Below are 26361 nucleotides of genomic sequence, written 5' to 3' on the forward strand. Positions count from 1 at the left end.
GTATGGGGGGATCCCCAGTAGGAATCAGTCCTGCTGTGCGTGAGCTCAGACCACCACTGTTTGGTTATGATCAACGTAGAAACTCAGAAGTGCAGAGGAGAAAACCAGTCACAACACATCAATATCCAAGCCTGATTTCCTCTCTGAAAAATGCTGATAGACCTCTTTAAAAGGTCAGCTTGGCATGTGAGATGCATCGGCCCCCTTAGGTACTTTCAGACACAAGCACACATTTTATTATATGAAAAGAGGTGTAAGCGTCATTTGATAACTGATAACTGCATTCAAAATTTAAGTTTTAAGAATTCATAGCTTTCCTCTGTTGAATGAATAAGGCCTCAAACCCATCTGACGTGCGTCAATACCTTGCTGCCTTGTACATGGCTTTCTCAAGGTTTTCATGCCTAGCCTTTACTCCGGGGCACATGTGCAGCTATAGAGCTGCCTTGAGCAATGTTTTAGTGTAGTCAGAAAAGCAGCTATGATGGAAACGGCAATCATTCCTTAACAATAATGTGGTAAATAGGGATGCTATTTTTAAAGAAAAAAATATTCTTTAGTGTTCAGCCAGCTGTAAGCACTGACATCAAGTAGTTTGTTCCTCAGGGGCACTGGCTGTTGGCAATGACTAAATCCTGGGGCTGTTTTCATTATTATTAACCATCTTGCCAATTACTTGCCCACTGCATGCTGGAAAATCTTACTGATTGAGAAGGATCAGCTTTTTTCTTCCAGTCTTTATGGACCTCAGTATATATAAGCTGGGTGACAACCGCCTCCGTGTGAAAATCACTGCAAAGGTCTGTATTTGACAGTGTTGGGTAAGTAACAACTAAGCCCACTGTAGATTTTGTTTTGCAAAGGTATGGTTGATGCCTTATCCAGTGTTGCTTAATCTGTGGCAAAAGTTCTGGTTTTGAGGTCAGCTCATCCGTCACGAGGAGTTACTTTTTCTGAGAGTTTTCCTGTCCACGTTTGCCAGGCGCGGACAGGAGACAACAGTACAGCCGTGCATGTCGAGCTTGAGCCAGGTGGCTCTTATAGCCTTGAAAGGTACCGAGGTCCAGTGCTGCCCATGGGGGACCTTATTTCCACACCCCCCTGCTGAATGAAACAGCAGAAGGCTTTATCCTGATCCAGTCAGGCCGTGATGCCCCCAAGCCAGAAAAGAATGGAACACATTTGGTTGTCAGTACCCCCACATGAAGGAATTATTTTTTTTCCTGGTAAATGAAGGGGCACCAGGAAACATTTCCCGGCTCCTGGCACTGGAAGGGCATGAACTGTGCTGTTATATCTTCAGAGCAGCCCTGGCTGCTCTGCACCCTCCTGCACCCTCCCAGATCACCCTGGGCTAGGTCAGAAGTCAGCACTGGTTGACCTGATAACCAAGGAATGACTTTGATTTGCTAGTGTATACGAAGCCTTTGTGAAGTATTAACCCAAGGTGGCTGATTTTTCTAAAGGTCTGACCTTCCCATTGCAAGACCACGTAGGCCTTTTGATAATTTCTTTTCTGGATGATATAGAAACAAAAGTCTCTTTGGAGCTGATCAAAAAGTTGGACTGCTCACTCTTTTTTCCCCTTTACTTTTACTGTGTACGGTGTATTGTGGTTTTAGGGAAATGCCAGATGACTTGCAGACTGCAAGGTATTTCATTCCTATGCATGTAGCAATTCTTTAAATCAAGATTTTAGACCATTTGTGCTGTGCCCAGCTTTCCAGTATGATACAGATACCTTGGAGAGAAGAAGAGCTTCTGGAGGAAGCAGTAGAGGCTGTTTTGAGAGCCATAGTCCCAAAGGCTTGTGCCACGCACAGGATGATGAGGGAAGTCCTGAAATATGAAGGCCTTCCAGGGCATCTGCAGTTCTGCATAGGGAGGTTGCGAAGATCTTGCATCACTCTAGATTTTATTTTGGAAGAAGAGTGAGAAAGGAGATTATCCTTCAAAACTTATCACAGAAGAAAGATCTCACTTCAGCTTTCCATTTGCCTCTTCCTGCGTGCCGCAGCTTATGACATGCCACAGCTCGTGACACGCCACAGCATGCCATTGTGCAGTCTCATCACAGAGTCCTGGTGGCTGGAGATGTCCTCCAGCCTGGCTCAGCCGCAGCTGCTGCTAGCTCAGCGATGAAGATGCTCTGGCCTTCCCCAGCAGGTTTTGTGACCTGGGAGACTGCGCTCGGGGAGCTGATTTTCCCAGCGTCAGACAGAAGATCAGATTTTTGCTACTAACTTGATGCCACTTTTCAGTTTCCTGTTCCTTGATAATTAGGTTAAAATAATGATCATTTTCTGTTTCCAGAAACATCATAACTGCCCTCGCTAGCTTTGGCTTGGCTGGATTTAATTATTATTTACATTGATAAAATAACAGCAGAATTAGCCTATTGCTTTACATTTTATATCCATATATATATGTATACATATGCTGAGGAAAGTTACGTACTTACTTTTGAACAGAAGTAACATTTTTCTTTTAATTTTATTAATAACTGAATTTAAAATAGGGTCACGTATTGAATTGTGCTGGTAACACAATTTAAGTCCACATTTTGTAGTATTAGTTATAATACTGCAAATTGTTTTATATAATAAAAATAACCAAATGTTTGCATTAAAGTATGCATTTTATTTTCTTCCTTTGAGCTGGTGCATGAATGAACATAACCGTAAGCACACAGCAACAAAGCGCACAGCAAATGACTAGTAACAGAGAAGTAATCGCTGACTGTTTAAGGGGACGCAGATTAAGGTAAATGTCTCTCCTATATTTGGTTAAAAATTCTGCATGGTCTTACTCCAAATAAGGTCATCTGCCTCACTACTTTTCACATTGTCTGTCATAATAATAGGAAAAAACCCACAGGGAAATCAGATATTCTTACTTGGCCATCAGAAGAAGGTGGGTTTTGGAGGTGCACTTCACTGAATATTTTGAAACCTGGTTATATTCCTCACTGGTGTTACTCTGAGCCAGATGGCTGCTGGCATCGCGGCGTTCGTGTCTTGGGTTCAAAGATACACAAAATATGAATCTATCTGAACTCTCAGGCTATGGTAGATTCAATAGTAAGCGGAGCTACAACCATACAACTAGAAAGCTTGAGAATATACATTTTCTGTCCAGAATTTTCCAATCACTGGAGCAGAGAACTTTATCTTTTGCACTATTAAAAGCAAATGGTTGTCTGCAACAATATAGGGACTATGTGACACGATCAAATGGAGGAAGGTGAAGGCACAGTGTGTACAGACACAATGAATATTATTTCCCTTCAGTTAAACAAAACATTCAGATGTTTCACAGCCTGTGTAGAAAAATCTGCATCCCTGCATAATGTCTGCATGACCATGTGCATTAGGAACCCCATGTCTCGGACACGGCAAAATCCTCAAGACTTCACGGATGAGTGCCTCGGCAGTGCTTCCTGTGGGATTCCTCCAGAGACGGGCAGAAGGACCGAAATCCTCATATTCCACCTGGACACTGTTTCTGCCTAGGAAAGGAGGATAGGCCTAGTAAAAAAACAGTCCTGAAGTTTGCATTTCTGCTGGAGATGGATGAAGTGCAGTGCCTGTGTAGCCCCAGACCCTGACTAGTTCCATATGGACCCTTAGGCAGAGGGTTGAGGTTTTAGGCTGTAAATTCTCCAGGAAAGGTACGAATTTAATCACCACCTGCACTTAACCAGTAGCACACAAAAGATGGAGACAGTTAACAAAATTAAAAGCTCGCTATTTAGAAATTTATTTTATTGGTAAATTCAGACTGCCCCGGACACCCAGCCCTCTGGCTAACCGTGTGCTGGAGGAGGCATTTCCCAGCACAAGAGATGCCTATGCTGTGCCTTCTCCTTGCTGTCCTCACAGCCTGTGCATTGCTGGACCTCTCAAGAGAGAGCAGTAAATGTTTTCAAACCTAAATAGCTAAGAAAAGTCACGCAAAATAGAGCACGAGTTTGGACTAACCTTATGTCACATCAATTTTTCAAATTCAGCCTGTAACTTCACACCAACTAATGGTTCCCAGCTTTCTGCTCTTCTGTTCGTCTCCCAAGTCTTTGCTCTTTGTGTTTATGGGAATGTGCAAGTTGGTAAAATGTCCACGCGATGGCAGTTCAGTCCCCAGCAGAAAGGTGACAGACGGGGAAGTTCAGCGTGCCCAAGCCTGCACTCCTTCCTCCTTAGTGCAGTGGGTGGCTCCCAGGCAGATGATGAACATGACAGCGCAGTCCTTTGGTATCATGTCCTTCGCTCAAGGGTATAGAAACACGTCACAATGCAAACAAAAGCTGTTATTAAAGCTTGTTAGAATACAAACAAAAGGTTTTATTAAAGCTTATCTTTAAAGCCTGAAATGTAAGGCAATTTCTGCAATCTGCAGAATTACATCTGCATGAGAAGCTTTATTCTGAGAGCTTGCCTGTTCTAGACAAGGATCAGAACTATATTGCATCTCTCTATCCCATCAAAATGTATAAAATGCCAAATATTTTATCACCTCCCTGTGAGCTGTTCACAAACAAGGCACAAGTAGGAATTTTCCACAGGAATTATTCTGAGAATGATTTCAAATGAAAGAACACCTTACAGATAGTTATGATTTCTTCTCGAAGTATGTTGAAAAAAACATTGATGAAACTCAGAAAATCAATGTTTCTTCAGGAAGTTCATTGAGTGGTTTTAAAGGCACGACTGCATTAGTTACCTTCAGTTTTTAAGCACCTTCTCTGGATAATGCTATTTTTGTGATTAGCTTTACCTTTCCCAGTGATTGGTATTCATATCATGGGATTGTGATATATATTGCCCCACCAAGTGTTTCTGAAAACAAGAGGTTATAAAACCCCAACTTTAAGAGGCAAAAAAATCTACTTTCAATTAAGATAAATAGAAACACTAGTTAGATAATATTGAGAATATAACATCAATGTAGTTTCCAGATTAAAAAAAAAATCTGTGTGAAAATCTGTGTACTGAAAACTGAGGGGAAAATCATTCCAGGGTTGTTGCAATTATTTCACGCCAAAGAAGAAACTACCAGTTCAAGAAAAATCAATGTTAAGATTAAATGTTAACAGAAAGCCAAACAATATTTTTAAAAATTTTTTTTCTCCATTGTGTACTGACAGCTGGAGACTTCAGTCTCTAATATTTTGTACCATTTGACCGTTATCATGAGTCAGTGTTTCTCTGAGGTCGTACTGTGGCATTACCACCAAACCTTTCTGCAATGCAATGTGAAGCCAGAAAAGCGACGCTGGCCACCACGCGTGCCTGGTGGAGCAGCCCTGGAAGTCCATGGATGAAGTGATCAGGTGTATTTGTTCTCCTAGGGCACCTTGGGTGTCCTTCTTCTTCTCAGCTCAGAATGGTGGCCACCCAAAAGGAAAAGCCCAGGAGCTCCTGACAGGCTTCCACAGTTTTATGAGTCGTCTCTGGTCTTTCTGCCTCCCCAGGGACCTCCTGGGCTGATGGCACCCAACTCCTGCCCTGCCCAGGCCGAGAAACCCAAACACAGGCAGGCTTTGGCCATGCCTGCTGGGAGAGGTGCCGGTTCCTGGTAACTTAAAAAAAAATCCCTGTCATCCTCTAAGGTCTGCAGTACCAAACCTTTCTTTAGCCTAGCTCACACTACAAAGCCAGTGCAATTCCTTTCATCTGCCAGGTTTTCAAGCATTTTGTGATCTGTGTTTCCATGGCAAGTTTAGTTGAAGATGGCCAGTAGGTGTTAAGCCTGTAAGATGCTAGTAACGGATACACGGGCACAGGAAAGCAGCATAACAAACACATAGGGTCCCAGTTGCTACAGGTGCTCCTTAAATTCCCCTTCACCATTGACTCCCTCTGTCACTAACAGCCCATTTGAAATTATTTACAGTTTGAAACAAAAATGAAATAGGGATAAAAATCTCTCACCTTGCACCAGCATGTGCTGTTGTTTTTTTGGTAGCCTTTCACTGCTCTCTCTGATCTGCTAGTCTCCAACGCAAGCAGGAATGGCACAAGAAAATCAAGGAAAACCTGCAGATTGTAGCCTTTTAGCACAGTCATTGCTTCCATTTGGAAATTGAAGTGAGCTGACTCTTGGAGGTGTCTGGCATATGCTTGCTGCATCAGATGGACAAAAACGGGGGGTGCCGTGAGTTACATCCTCTCCCTCCTGCTGTGGAGAGGCATGGCCATATGGGAGCTGCTGTGGGAGGGGAGCAGGGGGAAGGCACCCCATTGGAAATGGTGAGGACAAAAATTCCTGCAGCGGCCTCATATGGTGCTGGGAAATATCAGCGACCCACAGGCAGCAACACAGACATGATAAAAATCCAGGTAGGTTAGTATCCTGTCTCCAGCCGGTTGAGTAAAGCTTGTATGGAGAAATAGTGCGTGAATGGAGTTGCCCTGTGAAAGCCTGACAGGCAAGCGGTGTGCTGCTTTTCTTTAAAGGGCAGCAGGGTGTCCTGCTTCTCCTTCTCCTGCTGCAGTCAGAAGCATGGGGATGGTGGAGAGGGGTGTCTGCCACCCGGCATGCAAGGTGGGCAACCTTCGAAGGCATGGACTGGGCATGGAACCCAGCTGGCAGGGGCTGCAGCATGGGAATGGGCTTCAGGTGCAGGCAGCAGGTCTCAGAGGAGGAAGGAAGAAGGGGAGGGCACAGGAGACTGTGGGGATCGTTGCAGGGATAAAGAGGATGCAGTGGGAGGTTTGTGTATCCTCAGAGCTTGAGCCATTCAGGGGGTCTACCTGCCATTCCTCCCAGGTATCCCCAGAGCGCAGAGCTCCTGCTGAGACCAGTAACGGCTCCTGGATCCATCCCCGATCACTTTCCCTGGCTTCTCATAAGCTGATTTATTCATTAGCCTCCACAACAGCCTGTTGCAATGAGTTCCTCCATTTAACAATTTGTTGTGAAAAATCCCCTCCTCTTTTATACCTGCTGCCGGTTCATTTCAGTGGGTGCCTCTTTATTCTTGAATTATACGAAGTAATGCTTCTCTTGTCTCTATTCATCTGCAAACCACTGACTATTTTCCAGACCCCTGTCATAACATCCCTCAGTCATCCTTTTTCCAGTTTGGATGCCTAATCTCTTCTGACTCTAGTACTACACCTCTGCTGAGCTGAGATGAAGAGCACGTGTGGTATTTGTACACAGTGGGTGTGCTCTAGATTTATAGAGTACCCTACATACTAACACAGTCAGGCATCTTGTTTTGCTCACTCTCCCATTTCTAATCACTGCCAGTGCTCTGCGTGCTTCTTTGATCTGTACTGAGCATTAAGTTTATGTTTCCTGAACAGGTGCCAGCACTGAATATGTATCACTGGGTTGAATGTATATACATAGTTTACCTTTCCCCATGCATTACTTTTCATTTATCAGAAATTAATTTCCACTGGTTTATGGCTTGGTCCCTTGTGTCCTGTGATTCTTATGCAATTTGTGGCAGTCAGCTTTAGATCGCCTATTTTGAATAAAACTGTATCGTCTCTTCATTCCCATGTCTGGATGATGAATGAGTACGCTGTGTAACACAGGGCCCAAAGCAGACTGCTCTGAAAATCCTCATCTCTTGATTCCTACAGGCATCAACAGTATATTCCCTTTCCCTTGTATTTTAAACAGTTGAAAGTCAACTAAGAGCCTCTGCCTTCCTTGTCCTGTGGTGGCTTAGTTTGTCTAAGAGCCTTCAGTAATGAATCTTACTTAAAACACATCTGTAAACAAACACACGAAGGTGCAGCACCCTTCCTGACCTCCTCACCTCCACGCAGGAAAGCAAGCATATGCACACACACAAACACACATATATATATCTATGTTTGATGACACCAAGCTGAGTGGTGCAGTTGACACACCTGAGGGATGGGATGCCATCCAGAGGGATCTGGACAGGCTCAAGAAGTGGGCCCTTGTGAACCTCATGAGGTTCAACAAGGCCAAGTGCAGGCTCCTGCACATGGGTCGGGGCAACCCCCAGTATCAATACAGGCTGGGGGATGAAGGGCTTGAGAGCAGCCCTGAGGAGAAGGACTTGGGGGTACTGGTGGATGGAAAGCTGGACATGAGCTGACAATGTGAGCTCACAGCCCAGGCGGCAAACCACCCCCTGGGCTGCCTCAGAAGAAGCGTGGCCAGCAGGACAAGGGAGGTGATTCTGCCCCTCTGCTCCCCTCTGGTGAGACCCCTCCTGGAGTGCTGTGTCCAGCTGTGGAGTCCCCAACATAAGAAGGACACGGACCTGTTGGAGTGGGTCCAGAGGAGGGCCTCAAAAATGATGAGAGGGCTGGAGCACCTCTGCTGTGAGGACAGGCTGAGAGAGTTGGGGTTGTTCAGCCTGGAGAACAGAAGGCTCCAGGGAGACCTTATTGCAGCCTTCCAGTACTTAAAGGGGGCCTACAAGAAAGATGGGGATAAACTTTTTAGCAGGGCCTGTTGCGATAGGACAAGGGGTAACAGCTTCAAACTGAAAGAGGGCAGATTTAGACTAGATAGAAGGAAGAAACTTTCTACACTGAGGGTGGTGAAACACGGGCCCAGGTTGTCCAGAGAGGTGGGAGATGCCCCATCCCTGGAAACATTCCAGGTCAGATTGGAGGGGGCTCTGAGCAACCTGATCTAGCTGAAGATGTCCCTGCTCATGGCAGGGGAACTGGACCAGATGGCCTTTAAAGGTCCCTTCTGCCAGGCAGCCATCCCATGTGGGTGTATTCGGACCCGCAGCCGAGCCCCAAACTCAACCACCCACATGCACGCACCTCACCCCCAGCTAGTCTCGCTGCCGCCGGGCCCTTTAATGGCGCCGGCCCCGCCTGCAGCCCGCCCCGCAGCCGGGGATTGCGCCGGCCCGGCCTGGCCCCCTCGGCAGCCGGGGACTCTCCCGGTCCGCCCACGCCGCCTGGGGAAGGGGCGGTGCTGTCAGGCGGCTGCCGTCGGGCGATGGAGGGGTTGTGGGCCGCGGCGGGGCTCCTGCTGGCCCTCGCCCTGCTGGCCTTCGGCCTGTTCTGCTGCTACCTGAAATGCGTCCACGCCAAGTACGACCACATCCCCGGCCCCCCGCGGGAGAGGTGAGGGGCGGGCAGGGCAGGGCGGGCCGGGGCGAGGAGGTGGGACCCGGGCTGGGGTTCTCAGGCCTCGGCAGGGCCGTTCCCACCATTCAGCCCCGACGCCCGTTATGGTGGCCGGGCGAAGCGGTGGACCTTGCGCACTGGCTGCTCTCGCTGCCAGCCTGGGGCCAGGAGAAAATGTCAGAGCAGAAGATAAATGCTCCAGGGCGACCTTTGGGGATGGGCCAGGACCTTGCTGGTGTGGGCAAGGGGAAAGTGGAGGAAATCAGGGACAGCGCACATATATCCACTTGCTTCCCGGGGAGGGCTGGCACCATCTGGCATCGCCGGGGATCCCTGATCACTGCCTGGCTGGCTTGGGCTGGCGGGGCGGGATGGTCGCTCCGGGTGGCCACAGCAGCATGAAACGAGCGGTTTAGAGTTGCCCAAGTGGGCTGCGAGTTCGCTTACAACACTGAAGGGATTCGGCCAGCAGCACCAGCCGTGCAGGAGGGCCTTTATGCGCTGGGCCAGCACGGGCTGCCGTCCCCGCACAGCCCCAGGAGGCACATGGACACTGACTCCATCAGGCACCTTCCCTGTTCTCCCTCGTGAGCTAGGTGTTTGGTTTTTGCCAAAACAAAATATAATGTCATAAGTGATAAAGGGCAGTGAGAAGGCTGCCAGCAAGGCAAACGGCAGTGCTGTCACAAGGAGACACGGGTCTTGCAGGAGAGTGGGGGCTTCCCATTGGGCCTCAGCTTTGGGTGCACATGCCGTCTGTAACATGCCACTGGAAGAGACACCACACCAGCACTCTCCTAACCAAACAGTCCTACAGGGACACCACGCTTGGCTCCATAATTCTGAGTTTCAGCCTATTTGTGTAATCAGGGTCAGATACTAGGATTAGAGAGAGGATGGATCCTGTCATACCCGAACCTGCTTGTCTTTAGGTTCATTTCAAGGTGTGAAGTAACACCCTAGAGTAATGGCAGCTCGAGGAACCCTGTTGCTGCTTTTCTGTCCCTTCTCCAGGGTTTGAGGCTTGATGTTGGTGATCAGCGTAGGATCCTTCCCGGGAAGGTTTCTAGTACTGGTAGGAAGGTTTCTAGTACTGGTAGGAAGGTTTCTAGTACTCTTATGTCTAGGTGGAAGCTTGTATGTCATGTGAGCCTGCTTGATAGCTTTTCCAAAGTATAAGTTGCCAGGGACAGCCCAAACCCCCCATTTCAGTTCCTGTTGCACAAACACTTGCACTCCTAAATGTCCAAGGTAAGGAAAATCAAATACCTCCAGCTCTGAAAAGTCATTTATCAAAAAAAACCAAAAAGTAAAGCCAGGAGCTGTGTGTGGTGGTGGTCTCCCCAGTACAAGAGAGATATTGAAAAACTGAGGCAAGTCCAGTGGAGGGCAGCCAGGTCGCCTGAGAGGCTGAGAGCTGGGCTTGCTTTGCATGGAGAAGCAGACACTGAAGGGCAGAGGGGATCCACTCGTTGTTCTCAGCTACGAATGGATGGTTATGAGAAGATGGAACCAGACTGTCCTTGGAGTTGCAAAATGAAGGACAAAGAGCAATAGGCACAAGTTGCCTCAAGGGAAATCCCAACTAGGTGTAAGGCAAAACACCTTCATCATGAGGGCACGTGAACGCTGGCACAAGTGACTGAGTGAGGCCCTGAGCCATGTAACAGCTCTGGCATTGACTGGCCTGGAGCAGGGGACTGGATCAGTGGCCTCCAGAGGTCCTTGCCAACCTACATTACTCTGAAATGGGATTCATCCAAATCTGAACACTTCTCAGCTGAGACTGTATCTGGCAAACTAGAGAAGAGCAGCACCAGAAGCAAAGGCTGTCTTGTGTCCAGCTTGCTGCCCACTTGGACCAGCCCCCAGGCTGTGGTCAGCAGATCTGCTCCCCAGCCAGGCAGCCCACAGCCTGTATAGTTTCAAGGTGGTATTCCCTCCCAGATGTGTGACTTTCCCTTTGCCCTTAGCTCTTTCCCTTTGATAAAAGCTTAAGAAAGCCTTTGTTTAGGATGGAGTTCAAAAGGATCTTAGCAAAACCTCAGACTGTGTCTAAGGTCTTACAGCTGGATGATGAGAAGATTATGTTAATGCCCTTGGTTTTCTGGGCTGATATATTTTGTATCAGAACTAGCACAGCACATCTCCAAAGGAGACTTGTGCAGGACAGGCTGGAAAAGTGAGTCCTAGCGGCTTTGTGTTGTTTTTACTGCATGAATGGCTCGCCTGTGAAGAGAGAAGCTCGTCTCTTCAAAGGTTTGCTTCATATTAAAGATTTAATAGCAAGAAATGGGCAAAAGGATTTTTTTGCAAACATATGTTTTCAGATGATAGTGTCACATAGTTATATATCCCAAACCAAGCCCTTGCTTAGTTTTTTTCATGGCATGCAGTAAGTAATGGGGACTTCTCATTAGCAGATGAATGTTTTAGTCCTATTGTAACACCTGACTTAATTGGGTAGTAATGGGACAGGGAATGAAAAGTATTTCTGAGGATTCATGTGTCACACAAGGGGAACCGTGAGTGGGACTTTGCTTCATGCACTGCAGAGAAAGGGTTTTCCAGAGCTTTAGTTAATGAAGGATTTGTCTGTCATATTTGCGGCTTTCACATCTTTTTGGTGTCCGGTTACAATGGACGAGTCAAATAAGTGAAGGATTAAAAGTTTCTGTAGAGGTTGGGTAACTTTGTAGACTGCTTGTTATTTTAAGCACCTCCTGGTTCCAACAGAAATAAAATAAGAGCCTGTTTTTCCCCTATAGCTTGTTTATACTGCAAAGGATGATAGCATGGCTGGCTGTCCCTCAAATGGAAAACAGATCTTAAGCACAGCTTGCTTCATTTAGAGAGGAGCTTGGCCAAATCTTCCTTCAGATGTGTGCAAAGCCGGTGGGAATTCGCTCTCACAGCCAAAGGAAGGAATTGATCTCTAACTTTTCAATATGGCTATTGTATTTGAAGAGTTAACCCTTTTTATATATTTCTGCAGTGGATGTGGTAATCCAGTGATTATCCTTCTAGGTTACCCTCTTTTTTCCAGCATTTGAGGTGACATGGCTTTAGACAGGAGACCATTCCTTATTTTACTCAGTTTGACTCCATTGACAGAACTGAAGTTGCGCTTATCTGATCTGAGCATGTATTAAAGAATATTTAATGCAAATGTCTGTTGCACGCGCAGAAATGTCATAGTTGCAGCAGAGATTCAGTCAGCTGGGCAAAGAGCAAAGCAGTTTGCTGGGAGCTCCTACCCAGACCCAAACATCTCCTATAATATAGCAGCAAAAAAGACCTTGTCCTGTGTCTCTGCGCTGGTCTTCCTGGCTGCGCGAGTGCACCAGCCTGACCCTGAACACAGGTTCCAATCCATACAAAACCCTGTATTGGCATCCTCATAACACTCTTAACCTTAATTTTTTGCAGCTTTTTATTAGGACATCTACCGATCTTGTGGAGAATGATGAAGAAACAGGAGTTTATGCATGATCTCTTCCTGCAGTGGTAAGTTGAGACACATCAGTAACGTTGAATAGTAGCCCTGTAGCACAGATTTGGAAAACAAGGTACAGAGGCCCTGAATTACATATTTAGCATCATTCAGAAAGTCAGTAGAGGAGCTAGAGAGAGAGCATTGATCTTTCTCTTAGTGGCTTTACTCGCTGAAGACTGCAGTAGTTCCCAGTACATGCTGCTTTGGTCCTTTGAGGTTATTAGGTCTGAACTGTTTAATGTTGGTGGTTTGTACCGTAATTCTCTCTTTTGTTTTTTTTTTTTCCTCCTTCTTTTCTTGTAGGGCAGAGAAGTATGGACCCATTGTACGGCTTAATGCCTTTCACAGAGTCTCAGTAATGATTCTGACTCCTGAAGGAGTGAAGGTACTGCAAAATAAAGCTGAGTCAACAGTGGGGATTGGTGCATCCCTCCAGAAGGAGAGAGCTGGTGCCTGATGTTCAGGGCAGTGCGGTGCAGTCAGTCTGTACTTGCAGTGAGGGTGGCTTTGGCTGGGTTAGGAGGGTGAGGTGCTCTGCTCTGCAGGCTGTCCTGATTTATTGTCTTTCTTGATCCGTTGATTTACTTTGTTACCTTTATTTAAACAGCAGACAGAGCAAGCACCCGCCATTTCTGAAAAGCAGACTCTCTGCAAGAGCTTAATATCTCAAATAAGCGAGGCACAAGGGACTGAATTTCTTCCTCTAATCTTTGCAATAACCACAGAGTGAGATTTCGGGTCACTGGGCAAAAAGTGCTAGAGGCATGCAAAACAAACTAGCAGCACAGGAACTGGGGAATCGGGGCACACCAAATAATTCATGTTGTCTTCAGACTATTGCTACAGGAGGAAAAGAGTGTGAGTGGCTTTTTATGTTTTGTCTGGGAAATGAATTGCACTCAGTATTCACTGACCTGTGATTTGATTTTAGGAGTTCTTGATGTCGCCACAGTACCCAAAGGATCCACTGGTGTATGGTCGTATCTTCAACATATTTGGTGAGAGGTAGGCGAAACCTATCTGACACCATTGTGATTTGAAAATAATTGAAACATAAATAACATCACAGGCATGACACTTTAACTCAGACCATTTACCTTAGTGTTGGGATTAATAACTAATTCCAGACATACGTAAGCAACATGTACCTACTAAATTATGTGTCAAGTCAAATGTCTCCCCAGTCAGGGAGGAGGTTATGTTGGATTTTTTTTTTTTACCTTGATCATATTGGTTTTTTCCCCCTGTGGGTGTTCAGTTAGTCTCAGAAAAGTTTGCTCAAGACCATCATCAAGCTTCTCACTTAGATTTTAGAGCACTGAATTATTCCTTAATGCATGGGAGTTTCCAGCTCTTAAGCTCAATAACAAAAAAGGGGATTTTTCTCTGTTAGCCTGAAGCTTTTAAAAATGTAACAATCCAGTTACTATATTAATTATTTGCATAACAGCTGTAATGAACCAGCATCTTATTGGACTCAGCAGTCCATACCTACCAGGCAAAACATATTTGCAGTTCAGTCGTCCACAATGATGCAACGACTGCGTACTCAAAGCAGCACAGTACTCCCTGCACATAGGAGAAATACAAGAAGGGAGATGTGGAAGAGTTATCTTTGTGACTAGACAGGGTTCAGCTGGCTCCCTTCCTGAAAACTGTTCTTTTCCTTGTTTTTCTAAATGCTAGGTTTCTAGGAAATGGCTTGGTAACTGTTTGTGACCATGAGCATTGGCACAAGCAGCGGAGGATAATGGATCCAGCTTTCAGCCGAAGGTAAGGCAAATATCTCTGGGATGATCTAGCTGTTATTTCTACTGTATTTTTATTATTCTGCCTGTCATTGATTCATTATTTGATATTTAGAAAGAGAAAAAACCCATGTAATACCAAAATCACATTTTAGTTAGAGTCCAATACACCGTTTCCATCACAAGTATAATTTGACCAGACTTCCCATGGGGGAGTGGCACCCATATGCGCTCAGCGATGGCAGAAAGGTCCCAGGGTTGTGTATCCAGGAGTGTGGTGATGGTTGCCGTATCCTGTCGGAAGGATTTGAAGTGGGCAAGCCTCATCATTCACCTGCCTGAGTGATTCACTAGGGGAGATACAGCATGGCTGACGAGTAGGGGGTTGGTCTGGTTTGCTTCTGTGTGCCTCAGTGCATTGTGTTTAGGGTCTGAAGGTAAAGTCCATTTGCCTCGGCATGCACAGGCCAAAGCCCTTTGCCATGACAGCCGTTGTTTACGTGGCAGAAGAGAGCAGGGCTGCTATAAGAAGAATTTAGCTCATTTTGTCTGTTTGCTTTTTAAAGTATTCAGGCAAATTTACTAAGAATTAAAAAGCAAAAATCTTTTATGATTTTCAGTGGAAAATAATGATGCAAATCATCAGCAAAGATCTCCTTTCCAGAGCCCCATCACTCATTTTTATTAATCGTTCAGCTACCTGATTGGTCTGATGGAAACTTTTAATGAAAAAGCAGAGGAGCTGATGGAGAAGCTAGAGGAAAAGGCAGATGGAAAAACAGAGTTTAGCATGCTGAACATGATGAACCGGGTGACTATGGATATCATTGGAAAGGTACCAGCTGTCCGCTTTCTTGTTTCCTCTGCGACTGGCAGGAAGGAATGGAAGTAACGGGTACCGGCAGCAGGATGGGATCAGGAGCTGCAACCAGGGAGCAAGACCTTTACCCAGCAGTGCCAGAAGACTAATTGTGCCACTTCCATTCAGGCTGAGCCATAGGAAGGGACACTTAGGGAAGAGTTTGCACAGTGTGGCCTGCAGGATGGGGACCCTTTGCAAAAGCCCTTACAGTCTCATACCTCCCACCCTTCTGTGCCAAAAAAGGTCACACCAGTGCTCATTCACTTGTGAATGTTGTGTTATTACCATTATACATCAGCACAAAGTCTGCCTTATGCTGGCTTTTCTCTTCTCTATGCAAAACAGTTTGGGATGAATGGAGTGTAATAGTAAATTATTAATCTCCCTGAATAAGGAGGAAGCATAATGTAGATATTACCCTTCCCTCTCAGCCTCCTGCAAGGCAGGATCTAGCCTGAGGTGTTTTTAGGGGAAAATGCAGTGTGAGGCTGTCCTGCCCTTTCACCCCAGCCCCAGGGAGCCAGGAGGATGCAGCAAGTTGTCTTTTTCTCTCCCACTACTCAGGTAGCCTTTGGCTTGGAATTAAATGCACTGAGCGATGACCAGATGCCTTTACCGCATGCTGTGCGCATGGTTTTGGAGGGAATGACAAAGGCGCGCATCCCCTTCCTCAAGGTCTGTATGCTCCTCTCTTCAGTCCTCTCTCCTTGCGTCCAGCTGGAGGCCCTGCTCCTGCCGAGTGGGACGGAGCTGTGCAACGTCCATGTACAACAAGGAAAGGGTCATCAGTAACTCTTTCTCTCCATTGTGCATTCATTAGTGCTTTAAAACACTTGCAAAATTAACGTTAACATCTAGTGCTTCCTTTCTGTCTTTCTGCCTTCTCTTCCCTCATGCTTCTGTCTTCTTCTCGTATGGTCTTACACTTTCACTGCAAAAATTGAAATTTTTGCCATTTTTTCCAAAAAGATGGCAGCCTTCACTCAAGGTGGAAGAAATTTGAACTTTCTTGACATAAAAAATGGTATTTTCTACAAAAATTCATATACTAGGAAATTATGGATGTAATCTGAAATATTTAAGTTAAAAATCATTCCACAGTTTCTCATGAAAGCTGTAGTTCAGGCTTTTAGAGCTTCTGTTTTCCTTTTTGGGCTCAGAGGTGAGATTCTGTATCACATGCTGCAGTTTCTCTCCGTGGAGAAGTGAGGAATTTTGCTCACAGTGCTCAAAACATCAGCTCTGACAAGCCCGGATTGGGCATGCCCAGATTGGAGTATTTCTCATTTCAGCCCAAACCCTTGGCCTTGGGGACATTTACTTTGTTCCATGGAGAAGAGATGTTTTTGTGACAAGTGTCATTTAGCAGAAAACAAGGTGCTCGCTTGAAAAATATAACTTGGTAATATTTTTTACTGGCAAAAGGAATAAAATGACTAAAGAAATTCTGTATTCAGTACATGCCAGGGAAACAGAAGCTGGTAAAGGAGGTCAGGGAGAGTGTGAGGCTGCTGCGGCGTGTGGCGAAGGAGTGCATTGACCAGAGGAGAGAGGACATCCAGAATGGGAAGGAAGCCACGCTGGATATTCTTACACAGATACTGAAAGGAGATGGTAGGGGACACTTTGCTGTTGGAATTAATTCATCTGTTGCATGTTTTGCCATGAGATTTGGGGAGGCTTATTTTGGTAATCTGAGCTCTGATCCTCTAGTGTCTTCAGGAGGGTTTTTTCACACTGAATATAGTGAGAGTTGCTTTGAAAAATCTCTGTTGCTTTGAAAATTCCCCGTTTCCTTGTGTTGGATCAAATTATTGGTTGCAAGTCACCACTGAGTTGCCCACTCAGCATCCCCTCCCGATGCCACCTCAGACAAAATATGCAAAACAGGGCAGTGCATTCTGGCTGTTACAGCTGGGGCATGGGAACGTCTTCTAATCCTGTTTGCTTTTCTCTCTTGACAGCTCTGGAGGAAACTAGAGATGATGAAAACATTCTGGATAACTTTATCACTTTCTTTGTTGCAGGTTGGTAGCTATTTTAATATTTTGGATATGTCATGTGGGAAGCTGTACATTTTTGGGCCATCTGTGGGGACATGATTAATGTCCTGGTTCGCTCCGTGTGATGCTGCTGTAACCAAGGGGTCACTTGGTTGGAAGGGGGCAGTATTACACTGGCATAGGACCAGCTGGGCGCGGTCTGAAGAGAACTCTTGGCTTTCTCGTAGGCAAGTTATATATTGTCCTCCTTCAGTCATAGCAACACAGCAAATAATGCCAGGCCAGTGGTTCCCAACTTGTGGTGCAGAGGGCAGCACTGCTTGCTGGGGTGCAGGGCTGTTCCTCACGGGGTTCTGGCCCTTCCTCCCAGATCCTGCCAAACCCCATTTAAAGCATCTTTAACATAATCCACGTGTCTTCACCTCATCTACAGAATTAAATGCTGTTCTTGCCTTAAGAGCGTTAGTCAACAGTTGGTAGGAGAGGGCACTGTCAAGCCTGTCAGAAAAATCAAGGGCCAAGATGATACATGAGGTAAACAATATAGAAAGATCAATCTTGCAAGTCAGGATTTAGGTTCCTAAGAAGGTGAGGTCAAGACACTGTTCTTTGACAAGAAAGACGTTATTGCAACAAACACATCTTTGCAGAAGTCTGTTTTCTGTAGTGTTTCGAGGTAAAACATATGCCTACCCACGAAAAAATGAAAACTACCCATATAAAGCAGACATTTCAAAGAAAGCTGGTTAGAAGCTTTGTTTTCCTTTAAAACTAGTAAATCCTTGCTTCTTTGCAGAACTGTATGTCCCATAATATGACAAGGCAAATACTGAACCTCACTGGTCTTTCTGTCAGGGAACTCATAACCAGTAGGTGCCGTATGCAGCCACTGCAGCTTTGAGTTCAGCAAGATGGCTTGTATCTTTACCAGCTACACCTTGTCCTTGTCGTTCTTGAAAGCTCCTTACGTAGACTTTACATCCCTTTTAGTATTTCCTTTAATTTCTAGCATACTTGAAATAAAACATTTGGGGCCTGACGTTTGAAGTTTCCTGTTCATAATCACACTAGTCGACCATCTTTGTATCGTGTTATTATTTCATACTAACCTTTAAACCAATTTTTTGTGTCATTAGGTCATGAAACCACTGCCAATCAGTTGTCGTTTACAGTAATGGCACTGGCTCAGCATCCTGAAATACTGGAAAGGTACGTGCGCTCCAATTTGCAAACCCAGCTAGCTGTTAATTTCGAGACGGACTTAGTTATAAGGATTATTTAAAAGTTAGGATCAATTCCCGATAAATTCTAGCCTCCCTTACAAAATAAGCAGTTTTGTAGTCCCAATATATTTAAAATTTTAAAAAGCTTAAGTTGAATTAACTTCAATTCCATCTAAGTGATTTTTTTCAAAGCCTTTGTACAAAGCTGGTCCTGAGTCCTGCCTGATTCAGCTGCACTGTACGCACATTGCTGCATCCTGGTACAAGTTCAGGCAGGCTGGCTGGGAATCAGTCGGCATTTTGCCTGAGGTTGGGAGTCAAAGTCCAACTAAGTGCCTGGAAAGTAAAAAAGTGTAATTTGTCAACGTGCCTAGCAAGAAATTGGCATCTGCAACTAAGATTTTTTAATTTAACTGCAGGGTTCAGGCCGAAGTGGATGAAGTTCTCGGAGCCAAGAGAGACATTGACTATGAGGATCTTGGCAAACTCACGTACTTATCGCAGGTACTGTAGGAGTAAGGTGAAATACCAGCCAGAGCCGTTTGGTAGCACTCCTGACATCTCATGGAACTGCAAAGAGGAGCCCCACACTTTTAAAATTTTAAGAGCGGTGCCAATATTTGATCCTGACAGTGTTCGTTCCCAGAGACTCGGGAAGCAGGTACTGTGAACCATTTGCAGCAGCCCAGCCTTGTTGGGAAGGATGCTCCTCAAATTTCTTTCCAAAATCCCATATGATTCCTTCATTGCTTTCTTTAATTATTACCAAGCTGGGAGCTAGAGTGGAGTTGCTTAATCCCTACGTGTTTAAGCTGAAACCATAACTGTGTTTTAAGAAGGGTTTGCAACTTCAAGCCCAACCTGTGCGTGAGTCCCAGGCGCTTCCCAAACTCACAACTCTATTTTTGTTTGACTATTGTTAAAGCATTTCCAGCTATGATCTCACCATGTGCCATAAACTCAGCAGGATTTGAAGACATCCAAAAATAATGGCTATTTCAGTTTTTTATTATTCAGTCTTGAAACCCTCTTCAGTCACTCAGGGGGGAATAAAAAAAAAAGGTTTGGTCCTAAAAGAGGTTGTTAATGAACTGCAAAGCCGGGGCTTGGCTACTCGCCAGCATTTGTGTTGTGTATCCTTTTAACAAGATGGGGTACACCAGTAGCCCTCAAGAGAGGCTGAAGCACAGTCCTGGCAGCTATTCTCCCTGCTTAAATTCCCTGTGATTTTAGTAGTCTGCCATGATCACTCTTCTCTTAAGCTGCCCTGTCAAGGTGGGTGATGGTGTTTTACCCTTTGCCATATCCCATCCCACAAATCACTGTGCTTTGAGAGCAGATAGATTTCAAAGATGTATTTCTTTTGAGGAAAAGGCATCTCTGCGTGATTACAGAAATCAGCAGGTTTCCTTAGGCTTCTCCAAACACCGTGCAATTATACTACTCCAATTAGGACAAAGTATCTAAGCTTTTCAGTTTTAAGACAGATCACATGAGAGCCTCTCAAAGCAGACCGTTTATTTAACAGAACAAATTTGGATCTGTGCAACCAAAATCACAATCACCCTTGGTCAAAGCCAGTCCATCACTGGTGTATCAGAGACCATGGGACTCCTGTCGCTCAGGCAATTCTGAATCCTTTTGTCCATGCTTCTTTTTCATTAATCCACTTGTGCATACACAGCGTTAATTGCATTTGCATTGCGATGCTAATATGCACTGTTAATTAGGTTTCACTTTGATGAAATAAGCCATTCTTACAGCTCACTGCCACCAAAAGAAATGGTCTTGTTCCATTTTTTTCCTCACTGTTCCCTATTCATTTTCCTTTGCCAGGTTGTTTTTTGTCATTTTGGTGCTCTGACCTGGGTCAACTCCCTGAGCAACAGAAGCAGGACAAAGGCAGAAGCGGGAGTGCAGTGCTGAGAGTGGGAAGGAGGTGGGAGCAACCACCTATCCTTGTGGCAGCCGGTGCCAAGAACAGCTCATCGGGGGCCTGAGACTTCACTCTTAGATATTACCTTTGAATTTGCTTCCCAGTGATTTTTTTTCACTTAGTTGTTGACCTGACTTGAGGTGTTAGATCAGTTCAATGCATGATATCTCTTGTGGTTTTTGTTTCTTTTTCTCTGTATTTTACCAGTTGTAAGAAAGAACCAGCCCTGAAGGAACTGATTTAACCATATATTTTGCCCACAGGAGTCCAAAGCATATGTTTTACCAGCATCTGTTCCACAAGTCAAAAGCTCACATTTAGCCAAAGTGAAAGGCCATAGGGAAGTAATTAAATTTATTTCTGCTTCCTATGCTGTATTAATCTACTGACCTTTTGTGCATTTTGCTGACACAGGTTTTGAAGGAATCACTGCGGCTGTACCCACCTGTCGCGGGGACGTTACGCTGGATAGAGAAGGAGCGTGTTGTCGATGGCATCAGAATTCCTGCAAACACGACGCTCGTTGTGAGTCCCATCCACCAGCAGCAGCTTTTAGCTGCTGCAGTCGATCCAAGTGTGTCAGAGGGCCAAAATCCTCCCTGGGCGTATTTCTACTGGCCTTTCTGAAATTTTGGCCAAAACTGGGATATTAATTGGGGCTCTGGATTGTTTCTGCCTGGGGAGTGGAAGGCAGTTATGACTTTGTACCCGTGACAGCAAAGAGGCATTTTTAGTGCGCTGCTCCTGACTAACGCAAATAAACTCTTTCTTGACAGTTCAGCACTTATATAATGGGAAGGATGGAAAGGTATTTCAAGGATCCGCTCACTTTCAATCCAGACCGATTTAGCAAAGATGCACCTAAGTGAGTTTCTTTTTACTCTCAGGTTATTAAATATGTAATAAGGAACCGTTACAGGAAGAGATTTCAAGGGGAAGAAAGTAGAATAAAACTATTTTTCCATTACAATATGGGTAACACTAAAGCCTTACGCAAATGCAAATAGAGAGCAATAGTGTGCAGCTTCTGTTCAGAAGTTCTTTATACCATGTGATACCTTACAAAAAAACCCCAATGCTAATGTTACTTAATGTTTTTATTGAGGTATAAAAACAAGGTTTACACCAAAACCAGGTTGAATTGCCTTAATGCAATACAGACATTTAATGTGGGGCAGCCCTGGCCCCAGGATGCTTGAATTGTCTCCACATTAGAGAGGGGACAAGGGGCTGAGGGACAGAAGATGCTGTTCAGCCATGCGGGCAGGCAACCTAAGCTGAAGTTTGGTCTCCTGAGCCAAACGCCCCCTCACTCACATGGTTCAGAGCTGCCCAAAGGAGCAATAAGTGGGTGGATCGTTACGTCCCCGTGATGGGCTGGAGAGCATTTAGAGTATGCTTGACATTCAGCTTTGAAACAAGGTTTGCACGCATCACAACAGCTTTGTAAGCTGAGCCAAATCCAAATAGTAAGCGGAGATGACAAGGAAACTTGATGCAGAGCTGTATTGCTGCTCTGAAGCAAAAAAATGTTAATTTGGAGGTTGTCTTAATAAGTCAGCTAGGTGAGACGGTATTTAGACCGTTTCCTTGCTGCTGCAATGAAATACTTGCATGTTTCTTTACAACCAAGCTGTCAGAATGACAGATTTGAACATTTTTCTTTGCAGGCCGTATTACTGCTATTTTCCGTTCTCTCTGGGACCCCGATCCTGCATCGGGCAGGTGTTTGCACAGGTAAGCAAAGGCCTGGAACGATGCTGCGTAGCAAGCACTGGGCCAGCTCAGGGTATGCTGGCCGTGGCTGGTGGGGGGGGACCAAAGGCCACACTTGGTGGTGCGCTGACCCTCTTTCCTCTAGAGAGAAGATCCCCACAACAGGGCAGGTCTCTCAAATGCTATTACGTGAGCACATGTACCGAGCTGGTCCCCTGTCACCTGTGCCCGCATGCAGCAAGGGAGGGGACAGCAGGCTGCTGTCCCTCTGAACTGTCCTGGGTCACCCTGCTTGAATCCAAACCCCTTGAAGGGAATCTCAGTCAAACATCCCTTTGCCAACTGAGGTCAGACACACAGAGAGGGTGCAGGGGCTCTTAGGGACCATCCTGTGGCTGCAGCTGCCAGAATCAAGGCAGGAAAAACATCAGCTGGCAGAAGGGCACGAGCCAGGACAAGGTGAGGAGGAGGATGCATGGGTGGGAGAAAAATTTAATGAAGTATGTGATTACCTGAGTACGGCAAAGAACATTTCAGAAGGACAGTAGGAGGCCAGCTCTTTGGATGTGCTGTTGAGCTCATCTAAGCACCAGTGCTCAAAATCTTCACATCAAAGTGCTTGGTTTTACCTCGAATTTCCAAAATGGGGTTGGCATAAACACGGGGGCAGATCTTTGTGTCTGTCAGTTACCTTCCAATCCAGAAGGCCCCAGGCGACTCTGTTCTTCCTGCCCAAACTCAGTCAGCTGCATTAAGAGTAACATTTAAGTTTTAAATCTCTATATTAACAAAGCAGCATGATGTAATACACTGACTTGAAGCAGCTGCAGTCCAAGCTGGATTTGCTGTCACTGTCACTGACAGTAAGTTTGCTTTTTTCTTAACAGATGGAGGCAAAAGTGGTGATGGCAAAACTGCTGCAGAGGTTTGAATTCCAGCTGGTACCAGGGCAGAGTTTTGAACTCGTGGAGGCTGGAACCTTTAGGCCACTAGATGGAGTAATATGTAAATTAAAGCCAAGGAGCCTTGCAAGAGCCTGCCAGGTGTGACTACTCAGGGATGGGAGCACGATATGGTAGCCGTAGCGTTTCTTCTGATTTTGAAGATCTTCACACTAATCAAAGGCTAGATTTTGCAGGCCCCTGTAGCGGATTACTAGACTGTATTTTTTTCCTAGCCTTCCTCATCATTTACTGAAGAAAACGTTAGGAGAGATGTTTTAGCATCTTCGATCTAGAAGCACACCTGGAATTGCAAAGCCTGTTATTTTCCTGGGGGACTGTTTGGTCTGACCAGACATGGAAAAGAACATCCTTTCACTGGAGTATCCCCAGAGCTCCCCACAAACCTGAACTCAAATCCCAGCTGGTAGTTTCCACGAACTTGATTTACAACACAACGTGGTCTAAGTAAGCCCTTGTTTGTGGAACTTCATAGAGCTCAAGGTTTGGGCTGAACTCAGGAAGAGAAGTTTAGAGCTATTCTCTTGGTCAAAGCGATTTTCCCATCCTTCCTCTAAATGAGAAGAACAATTGACAGGAGCAAACTGAAATCAGAGGCTGTGGCCTCTACTTTCCCGTTGCTTCTGCCTCATTTTTCTTCAGTCTGTGCCTGCTTTTCTTCCAGTATTTTTCAGAGTCCAGATTGCCAACCCATGCTGTACAAAGCAGCTCTCCTGCTTCCTCCTACCCCTCCCCACAGCCTGTCCTCATTCTCCTGAGACACTGTTCTTTTGAGGGAGTCTCACTGGGTTCGTTTTTACCTGGTTCGTTTTCCCGGTCTGGCTTATCTCAAAGCTACATGAACACTTGGACCAGGTGGTCTAGTAGGTCCAGAAGGGTTCAAAGTAAGTGCTCTGGAACCAAATGCCCCTTAAAATGATATTGCTGCTGAAGAAACGTCTGTGCAACTTGGGCCAGAAGCAGGAGAAGGTCCTGCACCCCCTTTTTCTGCAGCTGTGACAAAATTGCTGGCTGTGTGCAGGCTTGCGGCCTGGCTCTGCTAGGGAAAAAATGATCATGTGAAAATGCCACCTTCTGGAAATAGGTGGATACTTAATATGAGTTTGGGCCCTGAAATACAAGGAATTGAAGGCAATTGGTGCTGCCACTGTTAATTTCTTACCTTTTTGAATTAAAATGGCAAAAGCCTGGTCTGTACGCTGTCAAGTTCCCGTGGTGGTTTCTGCACCAGGAGAGGAACGTCCCCAAGCTTTCCCAGGTTCTGCTACTGTTGTGCACCATCTCACTGAGTGCAGCAGTGGGATAACAGGCCAGTAAGGTTTATGTGGCTTTTGATAACATAAACAAAGCTATACCATGTATTAATAGGACTTATACCCAGAGGTACCGATACTAGTATTGCTAGGGAAGGTTTTGTCCATCTGTTGGTAGACCAGCTTGTTAATCCCTTGTGCTGGAGATCTGCTTATATCCTCCTAGATGTTAATAAAATCTGATTGGGAAAACTGAGAACTCTCCCGCTGGTCGTGTGTTCCTGGGAGCTGATGTGGTTGGAAGCAGGATGCCGGATGTGCTGGTGGCGTAACAAAAAGCTGAAGCCTGGGCATATGTCAAGGGGAGGGAAGTATTTCAGCAGTGGTGGAGGAAGCTGTGAGCAGCACGCAGACAGCCCAACAGACGCACTGGTGATCCAAGCTGTGAAGATGCGAGACGCCATCTCTCTGCCCTGCCCTACTAATGAATGAGATGCATTAGTCGCACAAACGTGTAGTCCCTTCTGCTACCTCTGCAACGGGGACGGGCATCTCCAAGGAGGGCTCAAGGCAGGTGGGAGCATGGTAAAACCCTGCAACGACTTCTGTCATACCTCATTTGCCTGAGATCAGTGCTTCCTTCCCTCAGCGGACGCTCTTCCTGCTCTCTGCGAGGCCAAATGCCATCCAGCTCTCCAGGGGCTGCCGGCACAGGCCTTTCTCCTGTTCTTACACCCAAGAGCTCTTGCCAGACTGTCGCCTGTCAATGCTGATCACTTTCCAGCAGATGGCAAGCTCTCCTTGTCGATGCACTCAACAGGATCAGCGCTCCTCAGCCTTGACAGCTCCTTCTCTTAGGAGACAACCCGTCCTGGGCTCCTCCAGCGCATCCTACAGCAGGAGTAGATGATGCCCTGTGATTTGCGCAAGCACTCTGCGGTGCTCTCGCTGTTTTGTCCTGCACCCCTAGCCAGGAGATGATCCCTTGTCCGCCAAAAAAAAAAGGAGCAAGTACAGGAAAGCTGCTCCCTGGGACACTGCATGCCAGCTGGGGGCTGGCACAGGCTCTGCCAAACCCTGTTGAGCAGCTTGGGGCCACAAGTGCCCAGGCAGACCCAGCTATGGCTGCCAGAGGGTATGAAGAAGCTGGGGGCTGCAGCTTTCATGGACAGCAGAGAAGGGCAATTTTTCCTTATTCTGGGGAACAGAAACATGTTATTTCACTTCTGGGCAAGCAGTCATTATCTGCACCAAGCACTCTGCTAGGGACAGTGGCCGGTGAAGCAAAAAAGCAGAGCAAGGTCTGTCTCCCCTTCCCAATGTTCTTCCCAGCTGCTTGTAGGAGCAGTTCCTTTTCTTCTTATCCTGTTCCTGGCTCTTGGGCAAAGCAAAGAAAAATCTGGAAAAGGCTGGTGGTGTGTTTTTTCCCCTGTGTGCCCCCCCAGGCAGGGCCCAGTGCAGCCCCATGTGGCATGCCTGGAGGCTGGATGCAAAAGGGTTTCTCAGTTGACGTGGAACTGCAAAGCCAGGCTGCTCAGGATGGCTCCAGCCCCTGCACCCTGCAGGTAGGAGCCTGCCCTCCAGCAGCTCCTCTCGCTTTCACCCTCCTCAGATGTCCACTTGCAGGGGGACAGGAACTCTTTGGAGGCAGCCAGAAGCTCAGCTGGCAGGAGTCAAGGTAAGCAGCTGACCCCAAAGGTTGAGGGCACTGGTGACAACGCTCACTCCCAAGTCTTTATCAGAGGTGTCTGAGTTTTCTTTCTGTTCTGACGGATGGCTCCTGCACGTTTCTTTGATTCCCTTCCCAGACCTATAAACTCTTTGCCTCCCTCTTCTGGATTGATGCCCAGGACTTTCCCCCAGGATTTCTCCCCACGTTTTTTATGCTAACCCAAGAGCTTGATCTTATCCCTTTTATATCAGTGTCATAGACTAGAAACAGGGAAAATGCTGCTGCCTAGACCTCTTGGGACAGGAGGGAACCAGTCAGGGGACATACACCCGGAAAAGCCTCTGTCTTTCAGAGGATGGCAAACCTCTTCACTGCTGGCATGGGAGACGGAGACCCTTTCTCACCCCCAG

The 26361-nt window shown here is 46.1% G+C and overlaps 1 protein-coding gene and 1 long non-coding RNA gene across 4 annotated transcripts in view; one reads left to right on the forward strand and one right to left on the reverse strand.

Moving 5' to 3' along the window:
* Positions 1 to 6151, reverse strand: part of LOC134514714 (uncharacterized) — a 9727-nt gene extending 3576 nt beyond the window's left edge. Inside the window, exons 1-4 of one of the 3 annotated variants that reach the window (XR_010070780.1) lie at positions 5931 to 6151; positions 3981 to 4303; positions 2897 to 3508; positions 1742 to 1908 (exon numbers count right to left, since the gene is read on the reverse strand). This is a non-coding gene — a long non-coding RNA (uncharacterized LOC134514714). Of the gene's footprint in view, positions 1 to 1741; positions 1909 to 2501; positions 3509 to 3980; positions 4316 to 5930 lie in introns of those variants that run through there. The other 2 variants (XR_010070781.1, XR_010070779.1) reach the window with 2 other exon arrangements.
* A 2743-nt stretch (positions 6152 to 8894) lies between these two features.
* On the forward strand, positions 8895 to 24532 carry LOC134514721 (cholesterol 24-hydroxylase). Its single transcript, XM_063332884.1, has 15 exons — positions 8895 to 9077; positions 12510 to 12587; positions 12880 to 12961; positions 13508 to 13581; positions 14263 to 14349; positions 15021 to 15159; positions 15751 to 15861; positions 16644 to 16800; positions 17151 to 17213; positions 18326 to 18398; positions 18832 to 18916; positions 20763 to 20873; positions 21125 to 21213; positions 22019 to 22085; positions 22952 to 24532. The coding sequence occupies exons 1-15, from the start codon at positions 8950 to 8952 to the stop codon at positions 23111 to 23113; spliced, it is 1506 nt and encodes a 501-aa protein (XP_063188954.1). The 5' UTR covers positions 8895 to 8949; the 3' UTR covers positions 23114 to 24532.
* Positions 24533 to 26361: the final 1829 nt, after the last annotated feature.

The sequence above is a fragment of the Chroicocephalus ridibundus genome, chromosome 4 (assembly GCF_963924245.1).
Source record: "Chroicocephalus ridibundus chromosome 4, bChrRid1.1, whole genome shotgun sequence".
NCBI classification, from domain to species: Eukaryota; Metazoa; Chordata; class Aves; order Charadriiformes; family Laridae; genus Chroicocephalus; species Chroicocephalus ridibundus.

Excerpts from the sequence above, each read along its gene's own strand:
- LOC134514721 (XM_063332884.1), top strand. The coding sequence starts at position 8,950 with ATGGAGGGGTTGTGGGCCGCGGCGGGGCTCCTGCTGGCCCTCGCCCTG. Across the intron at positions 13,582-14,262 it reads TTCAACATATTTGGTGAGAG|GTTTCTAGGAAATGGCTTGG; the intron begins GTAGGCGAAACC and ends TCTAAATGCTAG. Across the intron at positions 18,917-20,762 it reads AACTCACGTACTTATCGCAG|GTTTTGAAGGAATCACTGCG; the intron begins GTACTGTAGGAG and ends TTGCTGACACAG.